The sequence below is a fragment of the Convolutriloba macropyga genome, chromosome 10, assembly GCF_964194025.1.
Source record: "Convolutriloba macropyga chromosome 10, txConMacr16.3, whole genome shotgun sequence".
Classification (NCBI taxonomy): domain Eukaryota; kingdom Metazoa; phylum Xenacoelomorpha; order Acoela; family Convolutidae; genus Convolutriloba; species Convolutriloba macropyga.
In genome coordinates this window covers 24928006-24943436 of record NC_134477.1, presented here as the reverse complement: position 1 = coordinate 24943436, position 15431 = coordinate 24928006, and the positions used below count along the sequence as shown (strand labels likewise).

The 15431-nt window shown below is 32.6% G+C and overlaps 1 protein-coding gene across 4 annotated transcripts in view; it reads right to left on the bottom strand.

The window, feature by feature from the left end:
* LOC142348380 (uncharacterized) overlaps window positions 1–15431 on the bottom strand; it is a 123822-nt gene that overhangs the window by 82329 nt on the left and 26062 nt on the right. For 2 of the 4 annotated variants that reach the window (XM_075399706.1, XM_075399708.1), the window contains exon 2: window positions 5841–6603. In XM_075399706.1, coding sequence (XP_075255821.1) covers window positions 5841–6163 — 323 coding nt within the window. In that variant the 5' untranslated portion in view covers window positions 6164–6603. Of the gene's footprint in view, window positions 1–5840; window positions 6604–7197; window positions 7250–9849; window positions 9992–15431 lie in introns of those variants that run through there. The other 2 variants (XM_075399707.1, XM_075399705.1) reach the window with 2 other exon arrangements.

Sequence of the window (15431 nt, the reverse complement as noted above, 5' to 3'; positions counted from 1 at the left end):
AGCGAGTCAAGACGAACAGCAAAATCAAACAACAACAAACATTAGTTACATCAAAAAATTTATGTCCCTCTTAAAAACTAAATTTAATAGAAAGTCAACATACCGTCAGATAAAATTAAAACTAAACAAAAATTACATATAAATCACCAGAAAACATATGCGACCAGTCCATAAAAAGGTTTGGTAACAATTATACAAAAAAGAACAAAAACAGTAAAGTAAAAATGTTAACTTATTTTTTTGAAACAGTTAACTTCAAAGTAATAAATACCATCAGGAATCAATTAGTATTACAACAAATTTACGATTAACACTGCTCCTATAGGAGGGCATTAGGACTTGTCCTTGTTCATTTTTTAAAGCGGCTAAAAAGAACAACAAAGAAAAACAAAATTTCAATTGAAACTTGTCAGAAAACGCTGTCAAAACCGTGAAGCCAGATTTTGGCACTCAAAATATATTTGAATGTGCCTTCTTCAAACAGCTATAATGTAGTACGTGGCCATTCAATTGTAAGACTAGGTAACAAGTAGACAAAAAAGCGAAGTGCTAAAGTATGTAATACTTTTAATTTCTTTTTCGAAACAAAATTACATTCAATGTCAGGAAAGGCATTAAGTACAAAAACAGCTATTTAATTAGGGTCGTTTATTCATGAAAAGGAAGGCCTCAAGACCTGTAATTATCCAGAATATTTCTTGCATCTACAAAAATAACGTCAATTATGACAAAATCAAATTAATTTACTTTTTTTTTGTGAAAAACCGGTGTCGAAGCCAGTAAGGTCATAACAAATTCTTTAAAAAAAGACTTTGGGACACCAATCCGTTTTGTTCCCTTGACACCCATAATGTCATTTTTGACCAGTAATTAACTAACGAGATTAGGTAACAAAAAGAAACACAAAAAGAACAAAATTGCGAAATTAAAATGTTTTTTTTTTTAATTTTGGAAAACGATTGTTTTCAAAGTCATGAAAGCCATCAGCTATCAACTAATATCAGAATATCGGTTCTTCTTTTCTTCCATGAAAAGCCAATGAAAGCTATCACTCTACAGGAAATTTCATACGACCGAAACGACAAAGTATAAATGACAGTTAGAGACAAAATTAAAAAATTCAATTGATTTCTTCAAGAAAGAGGCGTCGAGGCCTTTAAAACGATGATGTATATCTTTCAAGATTTTAATATCTTCAATTGTGTCTTATTCTCAATGCTAATAAGGTGACATGGAACTGTCAATAATGTGATAATGTGACAAAATTAGAAAACGAGAAAAACTGGCAAATATCAAAACAAACAAAAATCTGAAATCTTGTAGTATCAAAACCAGAAAACAATAACTTCAGGCTTAAAACTGCAACCGAGAATAAATGTTAACTCAGTAGAAAGAAGAAGCAGTCTTTCTTTGCTGACACTAAGCTGGAAGTTGAGCAAATTAAGAAAAAAATAGAGGAAAAGTTAATTAAGCCATTACTTATTGAAAAGTCAATTATTTTTAAAAAAAGAAACGACCATAAACTTTCAATTAAAAAACTAAATGCATTAGCTTGGAGGTTCTTAGCAAGCGAATTGGTTGGACCTATCACTCCTGAGCTTTGATTTGATATGTTCTGTTCTTTATTATTAAAAAAAAGTCTTTTTTTAAAAAAAAGACCAACTGATTACAACCCGATTTCTTTTGGATTGTAACAGTCCAAGAATGACCCAAAACTCGCCCTGCTAATATTTATTGTCCGTTAGGAACAATTGATTTTTCGAATTTTGTAGATATAGATAATTTGTTAGTTGAAAACTCAAAATAAATTCTGCATTATTGATAATCAGCGAGTAAAGTTAGCAAAAAACGGCAAAGTTTTAACTTTAGTGCACTCTCAGCGGACTCTGAAGTAGAAATAGACCCCCTCTGAGTCTAAAAAGATTGTATGAGTGTTGTTTGGGGGTGTACTTTCGGCAAATTTAATCAAAGTGGACTAAAGTAGCTTATTTCGTGCTGTTTTTGATGAAAAAGGCTAAATTTTGAAATGTTTATCCAGATTTTTTGACCAAAAAAATTAAATCAAAACAATCAACAATGCTTGTTCGTCTTCAAGAATGAAGTCAACGACACTATTCTTAAAAATTATAACAAATTTTACCAAAATTGACGAAAATTTAGGCAAAAATTCCGGAAAATGTGAATAAAAACAACGTGAATTCACTCTTCTTTTCTCAGAAGTTTAAACCTCGATAACTCCCTGTAGAAAACGAAAATTAAAAAAATCTTTTTAATTCCATATTCTACGCTGGACGAGCTTTCTAATGATACCAGTCTCAACTCTCTACGATGAATATATCGAGCGGCGAAAATTCACGGAACAAAAAAAAACCCAGTTGAGTATATAGTTCCTCCCCCCTCAAGAGGGTCGGAACAATTATCTAGAATATTGTTCTGCATACGTTATACGGGGTGACTAAAATACAGGAAGGCAGCAGAGAGCAATAGTCTCCACTGAAGAAATGCAGTTTAATCCAATTAACATTTTCAGGCAACAATGTTCTATTTTTCTGTTTTCATTTTCTGTTTATAAAAGTGACTTTCCCAAATTACAGTAACTGAATGTTTTCTTTACATTGACGACAAAAAAATTTTAGGGACCTCTATGTAACAGCGAACAATTGCAACAAGACATTGAAAACGCAATTCAACGGATGAGTGAAAACAAGATGAACTACAACTACGATAAATTCCAGATTTTAGTTTTTCTCGAAAAAAGCAGCGAAGTTTAATGCAAGCTGTTTTTTCAAGGACAAAACGTTATAAATCAGGAGAAAACTGTGAAAGATGTTGGAGTTTTGTTCTCGGATAGTCTATCATGGGACTTAAACCTTGACGCAGTAACAGAAAAAAGGAAATCATAAATTATCCCATCTACCAAGGTCGATAATAAGTAGAACAAAAAGGACAGTTATAGCCAACATAATTGAAAATTACATTTTATCAAATGGTTTCTACGGGTCAAATATGTGGCTTCCCGGGAAAATTCTTTTAAGCAAAACGGAATATATACAGCGCATGTGACCTAAATGGTTAGTTATGTTCAAAAATATATTTCACCGGTCAAGAGTACACTGATTGTATACGGACTTTGAATATTCTGGTATGTGATGATCTTGTATTATTGACGAAAGTTCAGACTGTTTGAATTCCCGTTTAAGGTACCGATTTCTCGGAAATTACAGAAAGAGATCCAGGAACCAGATTTTCTGACCAATTGCTTCTTGAGAAAATGTTTAGACAAACGAGTTCTCAATGCAACCTCTTCAACCATGTTGAAAAGTATAATTATTCACTCTCTAAGAGGCAAGACTTCTTCGATAACAGAACCGAATTCAATAGTCAGCTGCAAAAATTTTTGAAGAAAAACCACAAGTCAAATTCAGATACATTTTATGCCCCTCTGGAAGGATATTGTTTGAGAACTGAAAAATACTAAAACAAAAGCTAACCCACCCCAAATTGGAGTATACCAGGTTGGGCAAACAGCCTGGTTAAACTCATTAACATAGTTATTTTTTAGCTTTTTGCGGCCGATACAATAACGGTATTCATATCTTACTTAAATGAAATAGATATAACATAATTTTTTAAAAGACGTAGTATGGGCTGCATTATGGCGATCTTTTTTTAAAAAAATCAAACAACAGGTAAAAATAACCGTATTTATTTAAGGTAAACATTTTGCAGCCATGTCTTTAACAGGACCTCTGGGCAATACAATCATCAGAAAACTTAGTATACGAAAGGTGTGATTTTTTGTTGGTATCATTGCAGAAGCAGTCCATTTGCATTTAACATCTCTATAAAAATCATTAGAGATAAAAAGTCCATTGAGATTTTTTAAAAAAATACAGACAAGTAATATCGATTGAAGCAGATGATCATTTGTCTCCCAATTAGTGAGGGCTGTTTGATTGACTGAATCTAAAAACGACTCGACAATAAGTAATCACATTAGTAACCATTTTCAGATACAAAAATCTATTTGATGGCAGAATTATCAGGAGTTCTGGATATTTGTCTCACAAAAAGAGTTCATCAGAAAAACAGTTGTTCATCAGCAAAGTGTTAACTACTCACCAATCTGATAGGTGTTGAATTGTTAAAAACTCACCCAATGTGAGTGATAAATGAAGAAAATAAGGTCGTGGAACTAGCAATGAACACTTGAACAAGTTAACTGGGAATTACGTTAAAATCAATGACCAAATAATGGACTTAAATCAAACCACGATTAACCACATTATTTAACCACATGAATTGAACATTTTCATTTTTCATCTCTTCAACTCGTCAATATTCATTACTCTATAAGAAAAATAGCTGTCAGCATGATTTAGCTCCAGTACAATATTTGAGTAGGTTTGGAACTGCAATTAATGTAAAATTAGCAAAAATTAACTTGCGTGTTAGTGGATGATGTAGCTATCCAGTTGATGATGGCAATTATATTAACATTACGCAAAGATTTACCCCAACATTTCCGCCTTAGTAAAAATCGCTCCAAAAGTAGATGAAAAAAATGAGCAAAATTAGAAGACACGCTTAGCAGCTATTTTTCGCAAAAGTGGTTCCACCGGTTTTGCAAAATTTCCGGATACTTTCAAGTTGTAAATTAGCTGACAAGTCAGTAGTACAATTTTGCTCAGTTTCGGTATCGATTTCCCGCATTAAACAAAACTGTAATCCGCATTGGTGTCTAATTTAATGCGCGCTTTTGAGCATGCAAAGTAACTTCAAGCTTTATTAATTGAGCATAAAAAAGTTAATAATAATATAGCATACAGGGCTTAGATAAATTTACCCACCTGTTCAACAATGCGTAGAAATTAATAAAACAATTTTTTTTGTTTCAATCATTGTTAACAAACCTGGTCCAATATTTTATTCTGCTTGTTTCCATTATAAAAATTTTGTTTCCTTTTTGTGTATCATACTTTTAGACTTTAATTTGTCGATCTCTCTGAGTTTTTTTATTATTTCTGCAAGCGAACAGAGCAAATCACGTCATTTCAAAACAACATTATTCATTTTATCGTATCAAATTTTAAGTTTTATCTAGTAAAATAAACTTTTTCTGAAATATCCCTAAGGTGACTCCCTACCTACTATTCAAAACAAATAAAAACGTTGTAGTAGATTTCACCCTTTTAACTTTTGTCGTATAAAAATCGTATCAAATCTCAGCCAATATAAATGACCTTTTTCTGAAAATTCCCTCAGAACAAAAAAAGTTTCGGGAATGCGTGGTAATGTCAATGCATTTTACGAAATACAATTCAAAACAAATAACAAATTTATGGTAGATTTGAGCACTATATGGGACTTTAATAACCTTCTTCGTATCAAAATAATATGAAATTTTAGTCGATGAATTCATTTCTCTCTGAAAAATTTCTCAGACCTAAAAAAAAGCTTTTTTGGGTGCATGGTGATACCAATTCCCTTGCCCGACCTACCATTCAAATCAATTACAAACATTTGGCAAGTTGTTGCCCTATGTGGTATGTTATTAACCTTTAACCCACTTTTAACAACTTCATTAGTACCTTTCGTTAGGCACAATTGCGGATTATAGATACGTTCTGTCTGGAATAAAGATACCTAAATCGAGCAGAATTGTTATACTTAGCGCGCAACGAATAGGGTACGCATCCTGTATCTCAATTCCGCGGTTAAAATTTGAACACTTTTGCGAATTTCCCTCCAATTTCGGCCAATTTTGCTAAAGATAGGGCAGATTTGCCCGTGAGGATTTGGGTATTATTATACGAGGCCAGTAAGAAAAGTGAAGTTACCTGAGAGAAGCCAATATCTGCAGCTCATACAAACGATCAACGCAGCCTCTGCAAAACAAAGGCGCCTCCTGCCGTTTCTTGCTCTCCAATTTCAATTTTGATCCAATACTGGGTAATAACTGAGCAACTATGACAGTAAATTGGTCGTAACCAAACTGATCATAACTTAAACCACTTTGTTCATAACCAGCGGGTAATACTTTCAAGCAAAAACTGCAGGTAGCAATTCCATCTGAGTTTGATAACCTTTTATTTGATTTCATAATTTTATCGGAATTGGTAGATTTTTTAGAATTGCAGGCATTTTTGTGGATTTTTTCCATTATTTCTTCAAAGATAGGAATGTAATCGGAGTGATTTTAGTAATCTAACAGTGTTTTGATGTAAATCAGTGCGGCATAACACTTAAGTCAATGAAATTGTGATAAAATAAGAGATCAAAACGACAATTTAGGCCATTCATCTCACCATTTTAGATCATAAATTTGGCACATTTCGTCAAAAATTTGCATAAATTGATGCAGAATGTAACACGACAAAGGTTTATATAGTAAGCACCAGTTTATAACTGGGCTATAAATCAAAATAACTGGTAACCCAAAATAGGGATTACCTAAAAACGGGACAAAAATGATACCAGATGGTGGTAATGTGATACAGGGCTGTTTTATGGGTAAAATTCCTTATTATCAAAGATGGTACAGAAAATGTAAACTGATTCTGTGTTTGTACAAATAACTACTCCCTGTTCTAGTGCGGTAACCTGAAATGAATTAACTCAGGTTCGGTTACGGGGTTAACCAATCAATATTATTACGTAATAGAGCATATAACCACACCTTTATTTTAATATCCTTTTAACATGCCTGGAGTATTATACGTTTTAGGAGCATGTGAACAAATTTGGTGAAAAGTAATCTACTAAATTGATGTTGCAGAGTTAAACAAAAAGTGGAATTAGAAAGGCTAAAAGATTGAAAGAATTGCTAAGTGGTATGAAAGTGAGTATTTTAACCTAACATGTGTTAAAATTCAAACCTTCATTAAAAAAATCGCTGTAAAGCTTACTTTTTCCATGTTTGAATGGTATCCCATGTAAAAAATGATTTTAACAATAAAATTTTAGCCGGACAGTTCAACAAAGCCCGATCAGTTCCCTTAGGAGTTTATCGGTAATGATCGCAAATTTATCGGAAAAAAATGCCAGAAATATTGCTGAATTATTGAATTATTAATTTATTTAAAATGATCGGGGGGGGGGGGGGGGGGGTGAAGGCGGACCAACAGTAAACTTTTTCTAGATTTTGCTCCAAAAAAGTTTAGTGCCTCGACATAATAACAAACCACAACACTATACTTGAATTTGAGGAATTTTATCGCTCTGGAGTGTTAGCTCTCAAATCTGGGAGCAATTTAGTGCTTTTAATTTCGCCCTTGAATGATTAAGTCTGAGATAAAACAGCATTTACAATGATTACACAATAAAACGTTGCCTCAATTGATAAAGTGCCTCAAAGAACAATGTCCGATTCAATTAGTGGCAATGAAAAGCCATAATTCACAGCCCAAAGGAACCATTCACGACCCAACTATGCTATCGATCTATGCCTTCGTCTTATCAGAATTGCCCTTCAGCCTACTTAAAAGCATTTTTCATTAGGCTTGTCTGGGTTTAATGGGTCCATGCGAATAACGTGACAAATTTAATCCATTTTGAGGAACAGTCTTAAAAAGAAGGGCGCGACGAATCGAAGGGTGGTAGATTTTTTATTGAACAAGTATTGTTCCAGGCTCTACTTTGCCCAGCTAGAGTTCCGGGTGATATTTGTTAGCGTTAACTACATTAGTGCGAGGAAGATCCTAATACTATTAGCTCATTGATTAGATTTAAGGATTGCTATTGGCCTATCAGATGAGAGATAAATCAGCATTACATGCAACACCTGGGATATAAAATGTATCCAAGCTAATTTAATTTATTATTTCTTACAAATCATATGTATTTTTAATTTTTAATTCCTGAAACGTTGCACATAGTGTCCCGCTTTTCACCCCTATTTCTTTCACCCCTTATCATTTCGTTTAACCCCCCACAAGAATGCTCGGACAACTTGCAGTCGCATTCTACAACAAAAATTTTCCAAATTTTAGTTTTAAAGCCAACTCAACTTCCCATTCAAAGCCAACACACAATATCACTGATAGAACCAATTTATTTTTTAAAAATTTGAAAAGAAAGATGGAATCTCACCTCGATTTTAGTAGGTGCATAGTATTACGTGCCATATCTTATTAATGTGCCATGTAAATGCCAAGTGATGTGTGTCCTTGGGGAGAGGGGGGGGGGTATCGATGTAGCAGTGCCTTATAGTCACAGCTACAATCGCGAAAATAAAATCTTTCTTATAAATCTGCAATCTGACTCAATAGTTTTAATATTGATGTCAGGTAAGACATTAGAAACATCTCATATGAGGATGAATAACAACTGTAATAGTTTTTCAAACTCGTTCATCAAAAAGTTGTTTGCAGAATTTTTTCGCGAAAATACCTGACATTATAAAATAGCGCAAAGTTGACTCTTACAACTAAAACAATACTACATTTCAAAGCAAAATATCTGCACACTTGATAGTTTTATTTAAAAAATTGACCACACGTGTTGGCGCAGGTTTTTCTCACACCCGAGGTGCGCAATTAGAGCCAACTCTGCACAGATTAATCTGAGTTGCGCATGCGGGAGTACCAGACAATCCAGAACAAAATTGGCCTGGATCAAACCAACTTTAGCTGCGCACTGATGTTTACATGAACTTGGGTTGGACACTGGACCCACCAGTCATATATTGTTTACGCACTGGAATTCCCAAAACGTATTGTTTCGCCCCCCAGTTACAGATTCTATTGGGTTGCGCAGAGAGGGTACCCTGACCAAAAAACACGACATTGAAAATGCCGTGACAATTATTATGTTTTTTTCAGAAAAATTGGGCTTTTTGTTTTGATTTGTCCTTCGAGTTCATCAGCAAAACTACTGTTTCGTAAAAAAAAAAACAATTGGTTCAACTCAACCGCACGAATCAGTTTAGCCTTTAGCGTGGTCTGTGTGCCTAATCGGCTATCTGTTCTGTTTGATTGTTCAGCGTTGTTGGGCTGTTTTCTCATGGTTGATTTTTTCTGCAAAATATAAGCCAGGAGAGTTTTGTACGAAAATTGATGTCGTTTTGAATACACTTTAACTTGAGTTTAAATTTGATTTAAGTACTAATATCAAGGTGCAGCAAACTAGTCTCATTTGTTGCGTTGCCTCAAGCCTAATATTAAATAGCTACTCTTAAGTGTAATAGACACTGTTTTTCATTGCTTGAGATGTCCAGCCAAAAGTCGAGATGTCATTTGTCTGCATGAAAAACTACTCTCACAGCAAACAAAAAGTTTATCACTTCTCGGCCAGTCAAAATTTGTCTTTATTAATCTTTTTGATGAAGAACAATTTTGCTCTGTCCGTTTAAAAATTGTCCAATAATCATCAAACTTAATAGCTGAATCAGAGTTATACATTTGTTTTATGACAAGCATGTCGTTTAGGATAAGTAGAAAACTGATTGACAGCAAATTGTGGCCATTGAGTGTAGTCATGATGTGACCGCTAAACGACTTCTTGTAGAACGCCCACTTCAACGAACGTATTTAATTCTTTTCTATGAACTATCTCATTCGATTCGATCCAAAATCTGCAAAAAACGTTCTGACCGAACAACCTTATATTGTCTATATTGTGGTGAAGAACATAATTGAAGTACATTTTAATTATATCGTTGGTAGGTTTATTGATCATTTCTGTGACTTAGGTTTGGACAACACTTAAACCAAGTTCAATTGGACCAAATTCAATGGTTGAATTTATTTAAGAAATTAAATTTAGTGGTTTTGTTTTATGTTCCCACATTTCCTAATCTCAGTTCTTTTTTTTTACAATTAATTAAAAGAACAATTAACAAAAACTTACCTGGCAGACAACTTTTTTGCTGTATTTGAGGGCACAAAATCTTGTTTTTTTTTTCTGTTGGAGCTAACAATAAATTTCATCTGTTCTGTTGCATGGAGAGTTGCAAAATAAATTACGTACAGCAACAAATTAGAGCCCTCCTTTAGTACCAGTGTTTAGAAATTTCATAATTTTTATGTATATTGTTCTTGTCATGGATTACTAGCGACTACTTTGAAAGTTTTGAAATAATTTCCATACACGGTTACCAACTATTAGGCTAAACGAAATAGATTAATGTATTATAGGTTAGAGTAAATGATAGCGTGATGTATGTATTGAGAGGCTGAATAATTAAGTAAAAGGTTGCAACGTAGATGTAAATAGGGGGACGTAACTCGAGAAGTTGAACAATTCATTAATTGTAGCGCGTAAATTATATAGCAAAATTGTTTGTCAGAGAAATTTTACAAACAATATTCTAGCGGCAATGAAAAGTTTTTTGGAGTTCTATAGGGATCTATTAATAGTTGAGCCAACATTTCCATGCTATAAGATTTCAGAACAAATTGAAAATGAATAAACTAATTTGAGAAACTTATAAAAACTAAAAGGCTGAAATCAATAACTATTACAAATAAATTGAAGTCAGTTGTTGCAATCACATTTTTGCTCATGATTGATTTTTCTTCAGAAATCATGCAAGAATGATGGCGTTCATGATGCATGTCGTCTCCAATTCAACTCAATTTATTACTCCTAATATTTTCTCATCAAGCTCTCACATATTTGAGAAAGCTTACGTTGCTCAAGATCTCAATGATGAAATAAGTTAGGAAATCTATACCAGGGTTAGGCCAACTAATGTCTTTTTTGGAGAGAAGAGATTAAAAAAATGGGGCAAAGGGTTACCTTTGAAACACTGTTGGGGAGGTTCATCCTGCGTTGCAGTTTGTATTTCATTTTTGTATTTACTCAAGGTTAAAATCAGGCTTAGAGTTTTTTTGTTTTCTTTGCTTTTTGACGCGCTCAATCGTTTGACATTGTTCAAGTTTTAAATAGTTTTTAGGCCAATTTTTGGGTTCAGTATCTAGATTTTTTTTTGGGATATTTTAGATTCACTGGGCTTTGAAGGAACTAAAAAAGAATACCAACAGCGATATCTTATCAAAAGTGGAGAAAAATTCTTCCCAAAGAAAAATTTTAATGAAACAAAAATATTTTTTTCAAATTTTTTACTATTATTTTTGTGCCCTATGGTTTGTGCCTTTTGGAACTGATTTTGCAAATGATCAAACGGTGAAAAACCCGCAAAAATATCGAAAAAATACCAACTATTAGGTTAAATGAAATAGATTAATGTATTATAGGTTACTGTAAACGATAGCGTGATGTATGTATTGAGAAGCTGAATAATTAAGTAAAAGGTTGCAACGTAGATGTAAATAGGGGGGACGTACTTCGAGAAGTTGAACAATTAATTAATTGCAGAACAATTCATTAATTCAGTAATTCAAAAATTTTAATGAAACAAAAATATATTTTTTTCAACTTTTTTACTATTATTTTTGTGCCCTATGGTTTGTGCCTTTTGGAACTGATTTTGCAAATGATCAAACGGTGAAAAACCCGCAAAAATATCGAAAAAATATATGGCATCGTATTTAGCCCTCTCTCTAATATTGAAATCATTGCTCCATTACTCTTTCGTTTAACAGTAGACAGTTTTTTGGCTTGGTACGAAATAATTTTGCGGCATAACTGATTGACGCTGTTCTCCTCCAAAAAATGCAAATCAACCGATAATATGAAATGAAAGGTGTGGGAATTTATAAATTTTGTTAACAATAGTGCTCTTAGTTTCGCCTAAAGACTCAAAAGAGAATTGCCGACTTTTTTGATCCGACTATTTTAGCTTAAAACATGATGTTTTTTCTAAAACTTGGCCCTTTTTCATCAAAAAAGGCACCAAATATTTTTTGGCCCAATTTTTTTGATATTGCCGGAGCTACAGAACTCAAACGTTTAACCAAATCAAAAGAAGGTTTGTTCTACTTCCGTTTCCTTTAAGACTATTCTGGATTAAACATTTTGTCGGTTTTTGCCAACTTGAAACAATCATTATACAAAAAGAACCATTCAATTTTTATATTTTGTAATTTTGTAACCAAAGCATCTATTTTGGTTACAAAAAAAATAATTAGATGTTATTATTTAACGCTTGACATTTTCAAGGCTAATTTGGTCTCTTCGTGGTTTTTAACTAAGTTAAATGCAGTTCCATCGAGACAATGTCTTTTTCAAAACCAATTTAGCAATTTTTTTTCTATGTTTATAATAGACCACAAAAATGTCCTGTCAAAATTAAACTCTTACCCACTCACGTTATTTTGTTAAAATGAGGCCCCATGATCACACATCATGTTTTCAGATAGCATTTCATGGTTTTATTGACTTCAACATAATGTTTACTTGGATTCAATTTGATTTGCTGTGTATTGTCCGCATTTCCTGTCCTTTTTGCGGTCTCGTGACTTGCCTAAATGGCATATTTGAACCTATTTAATGCATTCAGTTCACACGTAATGGTTCTTGTGTATTTGAATACATTTCTTTTAGGAAAATCTGTCCTTACCTTTGAGTTGTGCCACTTATTTGTAATTCTGTTAACATTTTGGTTAATCGCAGTAAACTTAAATTTTCATTTCTTTTAGTGATTGAACGTCAAACCTTTCTAGAGGTTTTTTAAACTATTGGCTCCATTGGTTCGATACCACGAGTTCTAATTAATCTTTTTCACTTGTGGACATTTGCCTATTTTGGAAGTCCTTTTGTTGCCTTGTCCGATTATCACTGTAATAACAGGTCGAAAATCTTTTGAGAAAATTCTTTGAGTGAATATAGAAAACTGTCAGTGAATAGCGATAACTTTAACGGCTTCGAAACCCTCTTCTTTCAAAATAAACTTGAGTTTTTAGTTTAGCCTTTGTTTGTCTTTCCTCTTAGCAGTGCTATTCACTTTTTCTTGATTATGGTATCACTGGCTCCAGGAGACAAAAAAAATTGTATTTCAGGTTCTCAGTGGATTGATAATGGTAATGATGACTTTGAAATTGTTGTTTTGAAAAATTTAAGCCTTTTTTGAACACTGCCCTTTTTTGTTTTTCAATGTGACAACTTGTATCTTAGTCTTATCGATGAGTTCTTCGGTCCACTTTTGGTAGAGCACACAAAATTTTATGTAGCTTTTATGTTGCAGCTGATAGTTTTATGGCTAGGACGCTAAATGGTATCAGGAAATTAAAAAAAAGTTACTTGTCCTTGATTGCGGTCATTTCTTGTTGTCTTTTCCAACAGGTCCCTTTAAACTAAAACTCATTGATATTCAAAAATTTCTCAATCAAATCGTTACAACCAGATCAATTGATAGTTTATTGTTTTAAAGACTTCAAAAATGTGTTTTTGTAGCATTATTCGTGAAACTTTGATTTCAGTCTGTACTTGTTGTTAATTCATTGTCTCAAGACATAGTCCCCGTTAAATTCAAGTACAACTGGCCGACCATGAAGCTGAAAGATTTTCTGATTCACTAAAGTAAAAAAATTTAGGCCTTTGAACTTTTTGATTAAAATTGGTTACAGAAAAATTAAAATTTTTGAAATTCAACTATTTTTTAGATCTGGTTTCCGATACTTCGCTACATTATCTCTGATGTAAACAGAGCGAACTGGTATTCAGAAACTAATTGTGGTTTGTTTCATTGGTAAAGATTTTATTTCACCATTTTTGTGTCTGGTTATTCTTTTCGTATCATACTAAAAGTTTAATGACGATTCGCATTAGTTTCTTTAAGCTAAATATTGAGAGATGTAGATCATATAGCTTGGTTTTAAGGAATAGCTCGTGTTTTTCATAAATTTGACGCCGTTTTCTCATAAAGAATAAATGAATTCCTGATTTTCACCTTTTACTGTAGTCTATGACAAACTCTGAACAAGATGAGATCTTAATGGATTCCTGTTTATACTTACAAAATGCATAAGCCAGTTTTTTCCATTGAGAGCTAATGGTTTTTCTACCTTTATTTTTTTTTCAAAAAGATGCACCAATTTTCATGTTTTGCCATTTTGTTCTTTTACAAACCTGCTTCTTGGCAAATCTCAGTAACGATCGGTCCCACATTATTTCAGGGGACAATTAAGTTTGTTTGTTGATGCCAATTGAATGTTGATTAATGCTTTAATTGATACTATTTAGAGTTTTGAATGGCGTTATCTGTTGAAACTTCTTTTTTTTAATAAGCGTTTGTAAAAAACTGATATTATATTTTGTCCGCCATTTACCACAATGTCTCTTAAAAATTTTTGTTGTTTTAAATCAATTGCTCGCTAACGGATGCTCCCAACAGCTCCGATTGTGTTACATGAGTTTCTATCTACTGTTTGTAGTTGACAGCTGATGATTGACTTCGCCTCGTTATATTTTTGTGTTTTTTGACAAAGTCTTTCTACGGAAAAGTCACATCTGATTTGATTGAAGTACATTTTAACTTTTTGGTTTAGGCTTTAACTGATGTATTTCGACTTTGAAAGTGATTTAAAAAAGCGATAATTTTTGTGTTAGATGAGGAATGATTTATTGTTCTTTTTCTTGTTTGTCGTATCTCTTAATTTTGTTATTAGCAGGATACATCCGCTTTCTAATGCGGCAGTAACTGGTTCATTCATTGGTTTGCACTTAAGACACTTTACTCATTAATCAATTATTTTCAAAGACTATATGAATTTTTCGAAACTTTTCTTTCTTTTTTTTTCATTTGGTAGACAATTAAATCAAAAATAATAGCGGGGTCGGAGCATTATGAGCAAACACACATTGCCCAGCCTTCTTGTTGAGATCTAAGTTTATAACTATACCAATGGCAAACATTAGTTGTGATAAAATTGTTAATTGAAGAAAAATTTTTCCATATATAAATATATATATATATATATATATATATATCTTTATATATATATGCATATTATATATATATATACATATATATATATATATATATATATATATATATATATATATTTACGTATATCTTTATATATATATATATATAAATATATTTATATATATATATATATATATATATATATATATATATATATATACGTAGTTTTTAAGGTAAATTACTGACAAGGTTTTCAGATCAAGGCTTAATTATTGGCAGATAATATTTATAAAAATGAGGGCCATCTTTTTATGGTTTCAGAGCTAAGATTATTATGGCTTTGACCAAGTTTTTTCAAAAAATTTTCATGAGTTCCCAAGTTTTCGTTTCAATTGTTATAGCTTTTGAGCCCGATGATTAATATCATCCATCAAAGATATGCTTGGCTTCTCTATGAGGTAGAACCGAACCTAGACAATGCCATCAGTTGATGCCTAATGTCTCCTACGCCTTTAAAATTATTTATTGTAAGAAAGTGTTGGTGGACTTTCAAAATTGGCTACTATTTTATCCTATTTTTTTAACCTCAAGTGCAGCCTCAGTAAAGAAAAGCTGAATACTCATTGATTTGATTTATCAATTAATAACTGTAACGTTTTTT